Source organism: Chelonus insularis, unplaced genomic scaffold (genome assembly GCF_013357705.1).
Source record: "Chelonus insularis isolate UGA/USDA-ARS -01 unplaced genomic scaffold, ASM1335770v1 contig_135_pilon, whole genome shotgun sequence".
In the NCBI taxonomy this organism is placed as follows: domain Eukaryota; kingdom Metazoa; phylum Arthropoda; class Insecta; order Hymenoptera; family Braconidae; genus Chelonus; species Chelonus insularis.
Window position 1 is genome coordinate 2,046,322 of NW_023276376.1, and position 19,221 is coordinate 2,065,542.

Consider the following 19,221-nt stretch of genomic DNA (forward strand, 5'->3'; position numbering starts at 1 on the left):
TCTCTATCAATCTTATATATTATTCCCATACTTTCAATGATACATTCATTATTACTTTATCATTCTCTTGCTTATCAATACATAATTGAAGACATGAGTGGATGAAGATGTTATGTGGCGAACAATGTTTTGTAATTATAATTAATTGAAATTCTGATAATTGACGGTGGCCAAATGATTATTATTATATTTATTACACGTCAGTTTGTACAACTACAAATATTTTTATTGCAAATTTCTACAAAATTTCAATGACGTTACATAACGTCTTCATTCACTCATATCTTCAATTATGTAACTCTTTTATTACTTGACATTCATATAGTCCAGCATCTTCATATTTTACGTTTCTAATAGTCAACGTCCAGTCAATAGCAGACGGCCGCACAACAAAGCGAGAATCCATTGAATGAGTTTCACTGCCAACTGTCAACAACTGCCTATCTCTTCTTCTCACCCACGTTACCTTGAAGGAAGTAAATAAATCAATAAATATGATCATCATTGAAATTAAACACCATTTTTATAAAAAAAATCAAAATACGTCAATATTTTGGTTGATAAATATAAATTTACTTGGGATAGTAAATGAATAAGTGGTAATAACGTTTAAACTTTCGTGTTAAAGCTTAATTCTCTTGTTGGAATGATTTGGTAAAAGGTTTTTGAGCTTGAATAAACATTCTTATATATACAAGTCTAAAATCAATAGTGTATTTCGTATTACAGTAAAGGCTGTAGCAAATATGTTTAACTTTGGTCTTCAGTGAAATTTCACGATCTCGTGCGTGTTTCATAGGTATAAAATTGCGACCGTTAATTCGCTCACTAACTAATCTAGTTCATAACTCGTCATGGTTTTTCTAGTACTGTTTTGGAGGTATAATTTTTTCACACTACTTTGACTGATAGTTGTTTCTTTCCCTGTTTGCCGTTGACGATTCAATCGATTATGAGATTGAAAAATCTCATTGTGTACGTCACTCATTTTCTACGGATATAGGTTACTCAAATGCAATTTCTCGTAGGTTGCATAAAATAGCCGTGAGCGAAGCCTTACAAACTTTTTCATTCGCATCTTTACAATACCTCTATAGGAGAAATAGATGGAAGAAAAACTATCAAGCCATCAGTTTACCGATTAATCTACTGTTCCAGATTCACAACAGAAATTGCTTAAAAACGTAGTTTTATTATCTATTTATACCAGTATTGGAATAATTTATATTTGACACGGAGAGAATTCTTATCATAAACATTAAAATTGATGAGAATCGTTGATATTCATTTTTATTTATTTCTCTAGAGTTTTGCTGCTCATTTTGTGAGCTTCATAACTTTATTTTACTACCGTTTATTCGATAATTGATATTTGATCCATGCTTAACTCGTTTAAATTACAATATATCTGTTCTTGAATGGTTTTTTTTTAATGTTCCTGAACGGTGTATTTTTAAAAATCTATTTTTATTTCAAAATTAAAAAAGAATAATTATCTAATTCTAAATTGTTAACAAAACATCTTTTCTCATTAACAATCGAAAAACTTTATATTGAACGGTAATTGAAGCTAATAAATTAACTCATCTCTATTCTAAAGGAACAGCTACCGAGTTGTCAATTATTCAAAACTAAAAAAAGCAAATAGATCCAAAAATAACCAAAAATTTTTCTTATACAGTAAAATATTAATGATAAAAATGGGTCTAGGCTTTTGTTATATAATAATAATATACAATTGTTTAATCACATAAAGTTATTTATAATAATATTTTATTGATATTTATCGAATACAATTATAGAGATGGTCATTTAATGAATTAAAACCAGTTTTCATTGTTTATAACAAATCAATATTTTTATAAATAATATACAATTGTTTAGAGTTATGTGAAGTTATTAATAACCATATTGTATTGAGCTCAGTTCCCATCAATATTAATAATCTAATAAGTAGAATCTTTTTCAAATGTCTTTTTAACGAAACGTATTTTATACTCTTTTTGTTATAAAACAAACGGCCGGACCGAAATTGTTGAAACTTCTTTTAGATCTTCTTCATTGTATTATCTTTCAAATAAAATTTGTCTGAAATCGATATCTTCATCAGTGGTTCTTGAGATATTGAAAACGAAAAAAAACCTGACATATGCACATTCATACATAGCTATATCTATTTTAAAATCTTCTAATATTCTTTTAATTGTTTTAAAACGTAAAGATATAATAGAATAACGAATTTCAAAAATCGACCTCATTACAATAACTTCCTAATGGGGAATTAAAAATATGTTGGAAATTTATTACTATAAGAGATGTTTTCATTGAAATAAATTTTTTATGGTACAAAAAACATAATCCTGAAGTTTATTTAACTTTAGTGTGTTTTATTTTCCCAACTTCCCCTGCATTCCACGACTATTACATCATTCCTTCTTCACCGGCTTCCCCCGCTTCATTGAAAATGGTTCTCTTCAGCTTCCGGCAGCCCGCTGTTTTTCTGTCCTCCCACCCCACACACTTTTTCTGACAATTTGCTCTGCCCTCCTTTGTCCCGTATTGCCTCTATGTCGCTGCCTTCCCGTCCCTGGTTTTCCTAGCCCCTCTTGCCCCCGCTCCCGCGTGTCTGCGCCCTTGGCGCTCTCTGCCCCCGCGCCCACCTCTCTCCTACCTTGCCCCTCCCCTTGCCCGCCTCCACCTTGCCCCCTCCCTTGTTTCACTTTCCCCGCCTCTTTTCCCCGCGCTGACCTCCACCACCCTACTCCGCCTTCCTAGGCTGTCGCCTTGGTTAGCTCTTCCCATTTTCTCCTGTCCCCCGCTTCCCCCCGGGCTCTTTCTATGCCCTATCGATGCTTTTCCCTCGTCCTCGGTTTTGCGTGCCGGTCTAGCCTCCCCCTGGTTGCCTCCCCTCTCTGCGCCGCGGTTCTGCCCTCCTTGGTTGCACTTTGGCCCCCCCCTGCATTGTTATTCTCACTGTCTGCTGTTGGTCCAATTCGTTCCCCTCACTTCTTTGCCCTCTCCATCTACCTGCTCGTCCCCCTTCCGCCTCTATCTTCCTCCGTCCCTGTCCTTTCTATCCTCCGCCTTCGTTTGTTCTCGGTCCCGCGCATCTTCCGGCTGGCTTCCTTGCCCACCGCGCTGGCCTTCCTCGTCGGTCGTGCCTCCTTCTCTTCTCTGCCCGTTTTCCTTTCCGAGTTTTTCTGCTCCCCTGTCCCCCTCCCGGTGCCCCTCCGTGTTTTCCGTTCCCCTTCCTTCCTCCATTCCCTTCCCTTGTTTGTTCTGTTTCTCTCTTACTTCCATTCGTTTTTGTGTCCTTGTGCGGGTCGCCCCCCCCCCCGCATCGTTGTCTTTGTTGCGCCCCTCCCCCCGTCCCGGCCTATCTCGTTTCCGCCTCCTGGTACTGTGTTCGTCCGCATATACGCCACCAGGTGGCACCCAAACCCGTTTCGCGCACGTTGTGCGTGGGACAAGCCCTAAATTGGAATCTGTGGGCATGGGCAAATCAGCTTTTGGCTCACTTGTATCAGTATCTGTCAGTCAAGCCTGTGTGAGCATTTCACCTACTTGACCGAAATTAAGGTGTGTGAGCATTTCGCCACCTTAAATTAAACCGTTTTTGCGTTCTGAAAAGGACAACGAAGGGTGTGAGCATTTCACCTCTCCGTCGTCTTACCGATATATATAATGTTTTTCTCCTAGCGGGTTTTTTTATCGTATTTTCTATTACCTCAAAATATTTTCAAATTGTCGACCGTCCTGTTTGATGCAGGTTCTTGCGCGATGTATCAGTCCTTCTACTGCTCCTGCAGTCATTTCAGGAGTTATTGATCCAATCGCTTCATCTATCCTGGTTTGCAGTTCCTGTTCCGATCTCACTGGTGTCTTATAAATCATGTTTTTCATATGGCCCCATACAAAATAGTCTAAAAGATTAAGATCTGGAGAGCGTGGAGGCCATAAGATTGGTCCATATTTCCCAATCCATCTATTTTGATATATCCTATTTAAGCTATCTCTCGCTAAACGACTTGTATGAGCTGGAGCTCCATCCTGTTGAAACCAAATCTGTTGTGGATTTGGTATTCCTGCTGCAGTGCACAGTTCTGGTAATATGTTTGTTATGAATTCATTATATAATTCACCAGTGCGATTACTCTGGAATCTGTATGGTCCTATTTGTCAAAAAGAAAATATACCGTTAATTGATGATAACTAACAAATTAAGGAAAAATCTCTTTTTTTGTTTTAAAAGTAAACTTACCAATTTATTGTTGTAAACGCCAAGCCATAAATTTATTTTGAATCGCGTTTGAACTGTTCGTCGGTCATCGATTGCTTGTGGATTTTCTTCTGACCAATAATGGAAGTTTTGATGATTATAACATCCAACGTTATGAAACGTACACTCATCCGTAAATAAAATATTTTTGATGAATGATGATGTTGTATTTTGTGTTTCTTCATTTATAATCCAATTACAAAACTCCAATCGAGGTGCAAAATCTCCTTCCAACAGCTCCTGAACTCGGGTTTTTTTGAAAGGATGCATTCTCATGCTTTTCAAAATTCGTTGGATATTAGATTGACTTATATTCAACTCTGTTGCAGCTCTGTTTATGCTTGATTCTGGATCAGCTAGAAAATGTTCCAATACTGCATCTTCATTTCGATCACGATGCCGTGAATTCGGTCCACCAACTTCAGAACGATCCATGACAACACTTCCTGTTGTGTGGAACCGATTCGACGCTCTTAAAATGGTCTTCGGCCACGGACAATTGCGATTTGGGTAACGTTCAGCATACGCTCGTGCCGCTTCTTCCGCGTTAAAATTATTCGACACATACATTGTATAATTATCGACATATTCACTGGTACTGTATTTCATTATGATGTTGACTTTCGAAACGACTTGAATGTAAATAAACATGATCTGAAAATGTTCAGTATTTATACTGTTTTACTTTGAAGGGTGGCAAGGAAACAACAGTGGAGGTGGAAATTATTTTCTGCACAACACTACTACCTACTTAAGGGATCTTAGTCTAAACTCATTCGTAAACCTTGAATAGGCCATAAATAAAAATAAAAAATCTTTACTCATAGGCAAGAACAAAGTCCTTCGGTCGTTGTTTTCTTATACTGTCAGTTGTTAATGCATAAATCATAGCAAATTGACAAATAAAATAAAGTCAAAAATTCAAATGCGAAAAAATAACGGTAAAGTAGTCTTGCTTCGGTTGTGCATTATCCTCTCGAAATCGCAAATCTTGGAAGTGCGGAAAACGCCTGCCCGCATCTATAAAACACGCTAAACCTAAATGGTACTACCTGCCCTGAAGGTCGAAGATAGTTTGACAAATGGAGAAATGAGGAAAATTAGGATATTGAACTGTGACTTACAAGCTAATCTGTATTACTCAGAGAAAAGTACCTTTCTTCGTGTATAGAAAACAAAAATTTGCATCAAAAGTTGAAAAAATAAAGGTAACTTTGATTAAGTGAAACAGCATCGCGAGGCTCTAGATAAAGAAAAAAACACAGTGCTTCATGTTTGAGACATCACACAAGTTTTTCCAGATGTCGCTTCCTTATTTTGTTGATTGCATATGGTTAATTAATAGCCAAATAATAGATATAATTGAGTCAACAATTGAAAATGAAATGCAAACTATTTTTTAGTTTACATTCAATGTTGTCGTAAGGCTCTGGATGGAGAGAAGAACACCTCACTACGTGTCTGCTTGACAAAAATATTTTCAGACGTTATTGTTTTATTGTGTCAGTAAATCAGTAACATACCAATACAAATGTTATGTAGCTTATCTTGCATTTTATTGAAATCATACAATTGAAAGTTATTGTTCATTGGGCAATTGTCATATGAAAATGACATAACAAGATTTCTAGATATTCTGTAAAATAGTTTATTGATTCAAAATTTATGCTGCAATGATTAAAACATTTTTTATTTCTTCAACAAAAACGTGTGTACTTAACAATTTGACTGACTTGTGTATTATTAATCTATATTCTTCCTATTAGATATTTTGTTCTTCGGAGTCGTTAGTTATGGGTGACCCTGTATTTTAAGAGAAGCTAAAAATGATTAGCAATAAAACTTAAGGATTGAGGTTAACGATTATTACTTAAATTATTTTTCTTTGAGTTTTCTTAAGATTTCGTTAAAATAGAAAGGATTTCGAAGAATAGTTGTGAAAATCATCTCTTAGATATTTTATTGCTTTTGGAAAACCCACGTGACGAAAAGCAATGAAATTTTAAAATAAGAGTACGTGACGTAAGAAGCATTAGCTTCCCAAAAAGGGAAAGACCATGCGAAGGGACTTTTGAGCGCCTGAAGGAAGGGACTTCCAAATTATGTCACATTCGACTAAATAAATATGGAAAGTTTGATGCATCAGTCAGTTGTCGAAAAAGTAAGATCGAGATCAGATCGTCGTGGAACATCTCTTGAAATCGTAAGTCTTGTTTTGTCTTGAACATTGTATTGACAATATTTCAAAGTTTGTGAATTTTTGCATGAAGTTTATTTGATCGTCAAATTCTTCTTCAATTGATATTTAAATTAATTTGCAAGTAAAAGTAAATATTGCGCTGACTGGAGCATCGACTAAGGACCAATTAATTGTTATTCATCTCGACCAGAGTAAACGAAATCATCTGTTGGTAACGTTCAAATTGTTGTTATAATTTTTCAATGATTTTCATTCAAAAAATTTTGTTATTGTTTTTATATGAATCACACATTTTCACTTTCTCTATCGAAGATCCCCTCATCCCTGTCTATTGGTCGAAAGGCTAGGACTAAAAAGAGGAACTTAAAGTCTCTAAGGTTGAGCATATGGTTTACATATTGACACCTTTAAAGAGCAAAAATAGATAACATTATGTATGTATTATTTTATTTTATTATATTATTAAAAGTCATATTATTTTTCATGTTAGTTTGAACTCTTATTTATTTTTATTTTCCATAATTTAAAATAAATTTGTGCTTTTAAATTTTTAAAAAATTTTTGTAGTTGTTTTAGAGTCTAATTAACATTAATTGTTTCGATTGCTTGAAGAATTAAATAATTTAATACATTTTATTGTATGTTATATTTAATTCATAAATTTTTAAAATAACAAAAATGGTGTAAAAAACAATAATAATCACTATTCAATACAATAATTTCATCACAATTATAAGTTGAAATATTATTTATTATATATATTCATTTTTATTGCAATAAAGAAAAGAATAGATGAAAACGTTGATTATATTATTTAAATTTAATTCAGTCGATGAAATATAAATAGATAAGGAGCAATAAAATAACTGTCTTTAGTGGATAGAAAAATTGTCCTTTTTATGAACAAAAAAGTCACAAAGTTACAATCGTGTCAAGACTTGAGACAAATTTACGACTAGTTCTCTAAGACTTCAGGACCACCTTCCCATGGTTTTAATGGTTCTTCGAAGCATGAACTTTGCTCTCATATACTCCGCCTTTTACAGGTTCACTCAGTTTCTAGGTAAAAGAGTTGACCTACTGATTCTTCTATTGATTTTGTAACATGGTAAAAAAAAAGAACTTTTCACATCATAATAAGTTTGGGCTTTAATTTATGTTCATCAAGTAGCCCATTTGAACCTAGCAATATTATCAAAAGACCATTGTCAAAATCCAAAAGTCTTCTAAAATTTTTGTCTTGCATATAATTAATTCTGAATAATAATAGTACTCACCTCAATAAATCACCAACGTAGAGAATATTAAAATATTATAATGACTAGAATTTTACTGCAATTTTTGTAAAAACACTGTTAAGGTTAGTTCTTTTGAAAATTCTTCATTTCTGTAAGACTAATCAATTTTGAACTTGCAGGTGAAGGACTTATTATTGAGAAGATAGTAGATGACAAAAATTTAATGGAACTATCATTGTCAACATATTCATAATAAAAATGAGTCAGCAAATAAGAATTGTGACTTGGATAAAAAAAATTTTTTTGTTGAAAGACAAAAGTCATAAAACATAAGGTAAAAACTTTCTTGAAATTATTCAAAAATTAGCAGTGAAGATTTTCATTGTTTAAGCCTAGTGATTCATATTATAATTTTAATTTAATTATAAATTCTAGCTATTTATAATGTTAAAACATTTTTGATGAGTGATTATTGAAAGATTATTTTATAATAAATCTTCGGAGAGATTAAAGAAAGAAAAAGAGAATAAATTTAATAGTTTTTCATCTAAAAAGCTTGTTCAAACATGTTTAAGTTGACATTTTTAATAAAATAACCAATTTTGTGAAAATTTTGATAGACTGACAGTTAATTTCGTAAAAAAAATTTTCGTCATAACTTTCGTAGAGTAATATTGTTTTTACGTATAGTTTTTTACGCCCTTATAAGCATTTACTCGGATAAAATCAAGATCATGAAATATTTTTCCTTATTTTATAATTTTTGTTTATTTCAAAAATATATTAACAATTGATCAAAAATCAGGTTTTCTCACATCTAGAAATTTGATGCAAATAATAGATTTTTATTTCATAAACGAAGAACGAGTTTTAATGAGGAATCTCTCGAGTAAAATCCTATCTAATCATTATTATAGACAAATCAACATTAATGATGAACAAACAAACAGAACTAGTGGCCTTGGGAATTTGATAGAATGTCGACTCGATCGTTAGTTAAACCAACGTGGTCACGTTAAGCATGAGTAGAGAGAAGAGTACAAGTGATACTGGATTCGACAGAGTACGTACTCTTGGTTCAGGAAATCAGAGCACAGAGTAGAATGGAAGTGAAGAGAAGCTCGAGAGTGTTGTCTACCTAGAGATGGAACATTCCGGCTTCCAATTTGTTTGCGGCCACATGAGGTTAATGCCTTGTCTGCTGTTTTGCAACTAGTGAAATTTGTAGCAGACGTCATTTAACAGTAGCACATCTGTTAAATATTTAAATAACATTTTTTTAATTTTCAGAATTAACTGCTCATTTGTTACAAGAAAATGTTTTTTTTTGTTAATTTTTATTTACTAGTATTATGTAGGTACTTTTGCCAATATAAAATATACAATGAGTTCAAATAAAACGTTCGTTTAATTTTATACCTCGAGCGTGTGGTGCTAGTGCGAATAATTGATCGGTTTAGTCTTTATCTCCCGGACCCAATTACCCGAATGATCATGCGTTTTATCTTCTCCACTTCTGCGTATTTACTTTTATTTTTAATTTTGCACACGACTATTTTTTTATTTTTTTTTCTACTTTCTGTAACACATACTCCCAATTGACAGGAATTATTAGCAGAATAAAAAAAAACCTGAATTGAAAATTTATCATCATAAAGAATATTTTATTGAAATATTCACTATTTAGATCTTCATAAAATCAGAAAAATATAGCTTCCATTATTTTTTTTTTCACCGTTAGTTATTGTAATCTGTGAAAATAAGCGAAATTTATTTGAATAAAAAAAATTCGATATCTCTAGAGATGATAATAAGTTTTGTGTCTGTCGTTTTGCTACATATTCTGTTTAGTTTCGTTTGGAAATTCAAATATGAATAGCTACAGCAGTTGTCTATTTTTCTCTTGAAATCATATGCTATCCTCAACGAGGTAGATATGCCCATCTATGGAAATTTTGTAGACAATTTCGATGACACGTGAGGCAGAAAATTGGAGAAGTTTTCTATCGTGTACGAATCTGTATAAAATTTTCTTCCGGTCGTGGTTGGATACACGTACAAATGCGTACCAATTCCTGAAATATTGCTGCTGACTGCTGCCACTGAAATTTATGTTCGGTGCATCGAATAAATACAATGCCTTTTACATTTCACGGTTAGAGTTTTTACCTTTTTTGAAACTGTCATTTAACTATTCATCATCGAAGAGTACATAAACATAAACGATCGGCTGTCATATCATATCATTGTTTTATTTTACTTAATACCATTCTGAAATCATGCTAATATTTTAGATAATTAAACTTTAAATTTTTAATTTAGATATTAATAAAAATTTGAACAAAGATAAAAGGCGATTTTTTATTGCTGAGAAATGCACATTTATTATCTGGATTATTTCGAGTATCCTACGCTACGACAGATGACAACAAAGGAATGCATATTTCGTTTCTTTCTTTGACTTTTGTGGGAATCTGGAAAAGTTCAATAAAATACAAGAATTTTTGCGATTCAGTAAATATTCTTCTCTTACATCGTAGTGGTTTTCATTCTTTGTTATATCTTGGCGAACTATCTTCTGTGTCAACTCATGCGCGTACTATAGACTGTAGTCAGTCGACTATCCGTGAAAATTGTTCGACCACGCGTCAACAACGAAATCGTTCAATGTCTTTGATACCCGAGGGTGCTTCTAAGAATTGATAGTGGTAGCAATAAAGTCATTGATTCATATATATTTGCTATATCCTTTTTGATTGGGTCATATGTTTGTATCAAGCAATATCATGCTTTATGTACTTTCAGAAAATGTGATCATGAGTTAAAGAGTTAAATGCAATATCACGGGAAATACTCTGAATCAATTTATTTATCACCAAATCAATATTTAATGACTCGAATAAACTATAAAATAATAATATAGGTCAATACTCTCAATCATCTAGTCACAATTTATTGCATCAATAAGGTCTGACTTGAAATTCAAAATATAACAAGTAGAAAATCTGTCACACAATGCTTTAATTAACGAACCCAATATCATTAGTCAATAAATGCTTATTTGATAGATTCAAAATTCTAAATAATTTGAAACATCTGCTTGCAATTTTCATTCATGAATAATCAAACTTATTTCGACTAAAGTATATGTGTGTGTATTTCCTTTGAATATTTGAAGCAATTAACAGTAATCTAGAATCGAGAATTTCTGTGGAATGAAACAAAGTGGAATATCACAGAATTGTTTTACGCGTAACGTTCCAATCATTTTTTTTTAATATACTAATTATTTAAATTCATTTTCAATCATTCAATTAATAAAGTCAGTACTCACTTTTATAAAATAATAAGATTTGATCTGACCAGTTGTATCATGAATCTGCGCTTTTCAGATCAGTCAGATGGGAAATGCAATTGGAACTTGTAATTTTCTTCGCGTCACGGTTCTGAATCTGATGGGAATTTGAAAGCGGAGAGGAAAGTTATGCTTGTTACGAGTGCTATCACTCTTCCAACGGGTCGTGTAATATAACGTGTATAGCATAATATGCGTTAGCTGAATTTGCAATCGAATTAGGTATAGAATAATTTGCATTTATCTCATTGTCCTCTTTGGCTTTCAGTGACTGTGTTTCTATGATTTTTGTTTCTAGAATTCCGTTTGAGTTTGGAAATCAAAGGATCATATATAATGTAATCAGATAATAGTTTCTATTGAACTTAAAGTCATTGTCTCTTTAGATATTTAATTATTCATTTCCCAACAATATAAATATCTTTATAATCTACCAACAAACAATGGGGTAAGTAACAATAAGTCATTTATAATCTAATTTATTAATTATTGACTGAAGTTGATGATTAAAGCTTATAAACTTCCAATAAGCCTCAACTTGAACTCGATCATCATATAATGGATTATATAAGCTCGTTACGCATTATTTATGTCTTCAATACATTGACTGTAACCATTACTGATGGTGTTATTGTTAATATGAGCGTACCGGAGTTTCCTGCTATTGCAACTGTAGCTTGGTCCTCGAGCTATTATTATTATTATCATAACTCCCGGAAGTTATGCGCTCGACATGTGTGGGAAGCCACTGTGGCCGGACACCCGGGTCATAAACGTGAACGAGCGTTTTAGGTAGCTCTGAATTCTAGAGTGAGAAGTGCACCATCTAAAATCTAAAGTAGAACAAGCAGATGTAAAGTTAGACCAATGGTAAAATTTTGAAATGACTAGAGGTAATAGTTGCTCACTGTAATAGAATTAAAGTTGTTCACGACTTGGTTATTTCTTCTCAAGTTAGTCTTTTGGGCATTAAGTGCAGTAAAGATATGATCAAAGGTAGTAGAATTACCGACTCTAATTCTCTCAAGTCGTTGAAGATTTTAATATTGAAAGATTACATTGGTACTTGAAAAGTGGCAGAAAGCTAGTTGAAATAAATTAAGTTGCTTTCGCAAATTTTAGTCTCGACGAACATAGTCTAGGTCTTGAATACGTCAGTAGATTGGTACTGATCATTTATTTAGAGGTCCAACCTTGTTGGTGAACGTGCTTTGCGATTTGCAATAGTCATGTTATGTTTGCAAAGGGAACTCCGGAAATGTTGTGTTCTAAAGAGCGGATCGCTACAGTATCGATCAAAAACACTTTACAAAACTTGTTTCAATTCAATTAATTAGAAATTATTAATTCGTGCTAATAGGTTTGAAAATTGCTTCACATAATTGTAATTTTTTAAATTTGTTACTTAAATAATAAACATGCAACAATAATTGTACAGTTGCATGATAAAAGCATGATTTAAAATAAGTTTAAAGTTTCATACTACTAATGCTTTTAAAACTGTTTCAGAGTATGTATGATGTTAACATACTACTGAGTATAGCCTTGGGAATAATTTTGGTCTTGACTGTATATATGCATACCGATTCGTGGATGCTGTTTGGTGAGATAGATGGTACAGAAGGAAAACAGGTACGTCTAACATGTACTATACTCACTACGCCTATTGCCGGATCAGGAATTCTACATGGGAGCACAGCAGTTCCGTTGGTTTGTGCCAAGACATCCTTAATTGGACCTTCAACCTCGAGCACATTCTTCTTGTTGACGCTTTGAAAGCTCAAATTGCGTATCGTTGCTCCTGAAAATACCAACAAATAATTATAAATAAAGTTTTATTATAGTAAGTTTTAAATTGGAAAAATCAACGGACTATAGACTCAATTTTAGCCGTTCAACGAAGCAATTACTGAATGAAAAAATCTACTTGAGCTTATTGTGTTTACTGGTCGGTGAATTCTTAGTACATTACTTATTTTATTATGACTCCAAGTATTATCAATAAGAATCTGAGAAATTGAATCTAGAATCTTTCTACCAAAAGCTTTTAACATAGAGTCATCATTTATTTGTGAAGCAAGATTGTTTATAAGAAGTGTCATTGAAAATAATTACACGAAATTGTCATATTAAATTGAAAGAGATTAAAATCTAGAATCTTCAGAATTTTCAACGGATCTTTATTTTTCAACAAATTTATGACCTCGATTGTAGAAAATGGGGTTGAATAGCTAGCTATCTTCAAGTATGGCATTGAGTGAGTTGCAATTTTTTAAAAGTTAGGGTGAAGTTAGCCGCAGATCTGAGCGCGTAAAGGTTGGAGTTGAAATAAAGATAACAGATGAGGATAAAAGGAGAAGAAGATTGTTCGATGAGTAAAAAAAGGAAAGGAGTAAAGAGTAAAGTGTAGAAAAAGCTTGATGTGAAACAGAAGGGAAGGAATAAGAGTTCAGAGGTCTTTCGAAGCTGACGAGCTACCATGTATTGGCAAAGTTGAAGCTTGTTTAGACAAGAACTTTTTGACCCAGGGATTTATTTGTTTTGTTGGGACTTGAGTTCTCTTGCTGACTCCTACGACATTCTCGTACGTCTTTGTAGCCGGTGGCAATTTAGCACCCGAATTCATGTATATATACTTGACACTTCCTCGTTGAATCTCAAGTATATTCATTTCTTCTCTCTAGAAAATAGGTTTCTTGGGGTTGTCTGTGATTTTCGCAATCTGACAGTGAAGTATATCAGTAATAGACTTATTTAATGTGTGTAGTTAAGTTGATTATTTAATGAAAAAATCATTTACTTGATCTGCTTCATTTATTTCAATACAAAAAAGGTACTTTCAATCAAATAATGTTGCTCGTGATATTCAATCATCCTCTTGTTTAAAACGTTTTAATGTAATCAGTATAGTTCAAAGAGATTATCATAAATCCCTTGGGCACTGGACAGATTATTTGGAAATAGTTCAGCTAAAATTTTGGAATTTACCGTGAAAATGTTTTGTCATTGTTTAACTAGTTGTCAGAGTAACAGCTAGTTTGGTATAATGCACACATGTGGAATATATAAGGATTGATGTATTTAAAAGTATGTGCTGAAAATTGTTTTAATGTGAGAAATAAAAGATATGGGTATTCGCTGGACATTTTTTTCAAGAGCAATTTAAGCGTTAATCACCGCTAGAGTTTGCTGGCAACTTGAGCACTGGAACATGGGGAAGTTAGTGCTGTGGTTCATAGTATTCCCAATGCGTTCACCCGCCAAATGGATACTATATAGCTACATCTAGGTCGTTGGTAATTACTGGAGTTATTCACTCAACTATGCAAACGACGACTTCCAGAAAGAGGGGTTCAAGAAGGAATTTAACATTCACTTCACATTGACTTTCTGAGAAAGGAATTCTCTAGGGGTAGGAAAGAGGCAACGAAAATTTAGAAGAGTGTACGTACATTGAAGACAATCTCTCATTGTCGTCCTGTTTGACGAGCTTGAATGACATTATCTACTTAGAATGAGTAACTTTAGATTAGTATTACTGGTAATGGAAATTTAGACGAATGTAAATGAAGCAGTGCATGATATAAGAAAACAATCAAGTTTTATTTTATTATTATTTTATTTGCATTAGAATAGAAAGTATTATTATGAGAATCATATTTGTCAGTTTTATTCAATTTAATTCATGGAAAAAGTAACTTTTCTTTTTAATTTCATTCAATTTATTCAGAGAAATTATCTACAATCGAGTATACTCTCATAAACTTATTCAACTTTTCTCTTGTCAGGTTTCATTTTATTTCTTTATTAAACCTAGTAAATCTTATAATTTATGTTTGTTAGCATTGTAGTTGAGATTAAACAAATGGCTTTGTGTGGATTTGAATTATAAAATTTTCATAATTTACGTGATCAATAAATCATTGGTTCGAGGTGTTTAAATGAGTTTTACTGATTAATGGTAAGTACAATAAGTAGAAAGATTATTTCTGAAAGCTATTCACTTATCTACATACATAGTTTACTTTTTTAAGGGTTTAATCTTTGTGTCTTAAGATTAGGTTCTCCGAAAGCTTGGAGTTTCTCTAGATGAGAATCTTTGAAATGAATCCCGACTATCCAACTGTCATGGAAAGCGTCCGAATTTCATCCTCAATAACCAGTCGTTACTATCATCTCCAAATGGTCAGCAGTAACTTGAAGATTAGACTTGGAAACTATTCTCTCAAATTCCTTACCAAATTGACTTGAAGCTTGTCTGAAATAGTAAACTAAAGAATCTGATAAAGGTGATCTATTTTATTTTCATCATAGTTAATTTGATAATTATGGAGTTTTAATTACAGTTTCGATGTTTTTATGTATTCAAAAATGACGGGATCTAACTAGCATTATTTAATGTAATTAATTGAAGAATTATTATAGGTTGAGTTAATTTTCTTCAATAAAAATCATTAAAAGTTTTTTATAATTATATTATAAAACTAATCGAACGAATCAGTAAAGTTTTTAATTATTTTTTAATATTAGTTCATTTAATTAAGTTTCAATTGTTATACTTTGATTTTAATCAAATAAATTTTGAAAGTGAAGTCTATATACAAGTGTGGGTTAAATGTTTCAATTAGAAATATATTAAATAAATTTTTATTGGATTTAATTTATCTTACATTTGAATTTGATTTAATATTCTAATTAATATGAATGAAAGAAAAATCATTTTTATTGAATATAAAAATTTAAATATTCATTTTTTCTAATGGAAATGAATATGTAATTGTTTAAATTAACATAAATAAACCTTGAAAATTTTTATTTACGTTTCATTCAATTTTCTACTTTACTTTCTACCTTAGTGTCTCGAAAGCTTAGGTCATAAAGATGTTTATTAAGTTCGTTAGTTAATGAATATCGTAAACAAAAAGAGCTCAGGTATTTTTAAGCTTGAGCGTAGTGTATGAAATTAACAGGTGAAAAGAGACAAAAAAGAGCAAAAATGTATCGGAAAAAAAATCTGTATATATAGAGGAAGTAAAACACGTAATACTAAAACGAATTTTTACTCATTCATGCAAACTACTCTTTTTGATTTATTAAATTTCTAGTACAGATACTGATTCATTCAAAAGAGCTTTTATTTAAAATATAAAACATCTTTCAGTGTAGTTTCAAAGTTTAATATTTATTTTTAATATTCTCGACTTTTGTCGATATTCATTACTTGAGCTCAATGAATTCATTACTTTTTCAACGGAAATAGAATTGAATGGTTTTAATATGCAAAAAAAAATGAATGAAACTCTATATAGTGTCAAATAAACTTTGTTGTAGTTATTTTTTTCATTTGCACTATATTCAATTAAGATCCTTTGATAAAATCCTTAAAACAAAATCATTAATATGTTGATTTGATATTGTACCATAACGATGTACTGTATTTCAAAGAAAATTAAAGTAATGTAGAGGAGAGAGAGAAAGGAAAAATATGTTAAGGAGAGTCATATTTTTTTTCAGTCATATGCATTAGGATCAGAAGAAGGGAAGAATGTAAAGAGCAGATGCGAGTAGCTTTCAAGAATAGCCAATAACGATGCAAACAACCTCGTCAACATCTCGATGACGCTAGAGAATAGTGAAGATAGAAAAGCGTTGAGATTGCGTCGTTTCTGCTGGATAAAAATATCACTCTCGTTAGTATAATTATTATTTTTTATCTCTTGAGTTTAATAAAAATTGTAATACTGAAAATTAGTAATATTCCCATTCATCATTGAATTTAAATAAACAATATTGATATACAAAAATCGTAGCATTTTCATGTCAAAGAAATCTACTACCAATGTTCGTAAAAAAATTAAATTATTAGACTTAATAACCACAACTGTTTTTAAATTTAATTCGATTCGAATGCTTAAAAAATAATCTGCAATTAAACTGAACAGTAAAAAGTATAATTCTAAATATAGTATTACGTCTTAACATGTCTATACATGTCCGAAAATCTAGTCAAGTTGTTCCAACTAAATTGTTTGGTGATAGATAAGCTTGATTTGACATATTACGCAATTGAAAGAATGTCAATCTATGGTGAATACTCAATCTTGACTGGATTTTTCAAATAGTTTAGAAACTCTGGTGATATTTGTCGTGTCTGTCACTAATATGATGTGTAAAATTTTATTACAGAAAAATGGGTTGTCAATAGACAAAATTTACGAGAATTCTGGAAAATTCATGGTTGGAAAATCGTTAAGGTTCCTATTGGTGGTTACCCTCGATACCCACGATCACGACTCTATTTCCGCTGCGAAAAATTCAGTTAAAATCAATCTCTAAAGCAATTTATCTGCAGCTTGTTTCCGCAGAACTGATGCAATTGATGGTGTAATGATGAAAGATAAATTTAGGGGACATTTTCAAATCAAGTAAAATCAATGGAATGAAATGCTTTCTTTTAACACGGATTATTTTTTGGTATCTTTTTTTTCATCATGGAAGTAAGTTAAGAACAAAACGTAACGAGAGTCGTTCAGATAAATATTCTCATTTTAAAATAGAATAATATTTGGTGAAAAAAATAACATTGGAGTTTTAAAAAAATAAGGTATATTGTTCATGGTAATACGCAATTTCAGTAAGAACTCGAATAAAAATATAAATTTAAAATTCTGTTTAATATCTAAATATTTTTTTTGCCATTAAAAAAGTTATTTAAGTAATTACAAGCTACTTATAGATAGCTGTAAAAGCTATCTTCAGTGACTTTAAATATTAATGAATCTCTTTGAAAATTAAAACACTAATGACTTAATGCTGTAAAAAGAATGTAAATCTAGTAGTTAATAAGAGAAGAAAAAATATAAAAAAAATCTAAATTAATTGTTAAAAATTATAGATAGTAGTATTTGCACGGAGGACAAGATAAAAAAAGTAAGTGGAAAAAGTAGAGTAAAGTAGTGGAAAAAAAATAAAAACACTATAAGAAAAAAAAATTGAGTGAATGAATGTGAAAAAAGAGATACTTACAATTCATCGTGATTACCCTAACTAACGAAAGTTTACTCGTTTCAGAGAGGCAAATGGCTCGGAGTCTGACTGTTCGTTATTTACCACAGCATTTTTCCTGTACGTATTCTCACTCTGTTTTCTCTCCTTTCTCTTTTATAGCTCTCATTTCGATTTTCACTCTCTCTAATTTTTCTCTTTTTCCTGCCTTATATTCTGTCCATTTACTTCGTTCTACTTTTCTCATTTAATTTGTAGGGACAGTAGTATGAGAACAATGGCGAGGACATCGCATTATTTCTTTCAACGCAAAGTCGAAAGCAGTTTGTCGAGACGAGCTGTTATGAACTATCGGCATTGTCTTTGCCAATGTAAAACGACGATCAGATAGTTTGCAAATGGCGATTCATTATGGTCTTGTTCACTTTGTTGGATTGAGAAAGCTTTGACTAGTAGAGTACAATATGAGTTCACTAGCCACAACATCTTATTTAGAAGTTCCTGTTAACTAGAAACTCTGTCATTCTTGCCAACGTTCTTCACTTAGCAGTAAAAATGGATATCGAAATTGAATCAGTTGATCAATAATATTTTACTTCAGGTAATTTTACTCGTAAAAGTTTATTTCAGATTTTATCGGAATATACATGGAAAAAAATAAATGAACCAGGTTTTTTGAATAATAAACTTTGTAATATTTTAATTAAATATTTTATGTTTATTTAGGAATTTAATTTTATATAATAAAAAATTTGTTTCATAAATTTTCAGAATTCTAGAAAGCTAAAAATATTAGTTGCAAAAACAAATTTTTCTATAATAATAATATCTGTAATATACTACCATAATTCTGTTTGCTCAGTATTTTTTTCTTTTTGAAAGCTGCTGTGTTTTGAAAAATTCAATAATCTATTAACTAATGAAAAATGATTAATTAGAAGAATATTTTAAAAAGAATAGTATTATCAACGAATGATAGTCATTATATTCAAACAATGAGTTTCAATGCTTACTTGCTTCTACTTGTTGTATTATCATTAATAATCATTTGCATGTATCGTTTCAACTAGTACATACAATTAAATAGGCACTCCATTTTTCAAATAGAATTAGTAATATACTCAAGAAATTAATACTTGAATAT

At 31.6% G+C, this 19,221-nt stretch overlaps 1 protein-coding gene across 1 annotated transcript in view; it reads right to left on the reverse strand.

Annotated features, from left to right (window-relative positions):
• LOC118074399 (zwei Ig domain protein zig-8-like) overlaps positions 1 to 19,221 on the reverse strand; it is a 33,033-nt gene that overhangs the window by 3,007 nt on the left and 10,805 nt on the right. The window contains exons 3-4 of the mRNA XM_035095578.1: positions 12,731 to 12,873; positions 311 to 466 (exon numbers count right to left, since the gene is read on the reverse strand). Coding sequence (XP_034951469.1) covers positions 311 to 466; positions 12,731 to 12,873 — 299 coding nt within the window. The remainder of the gene's footprint in view (positions 1 to 310; positions 467 to 12,730; positions 12,874 to 19,221) is intronic.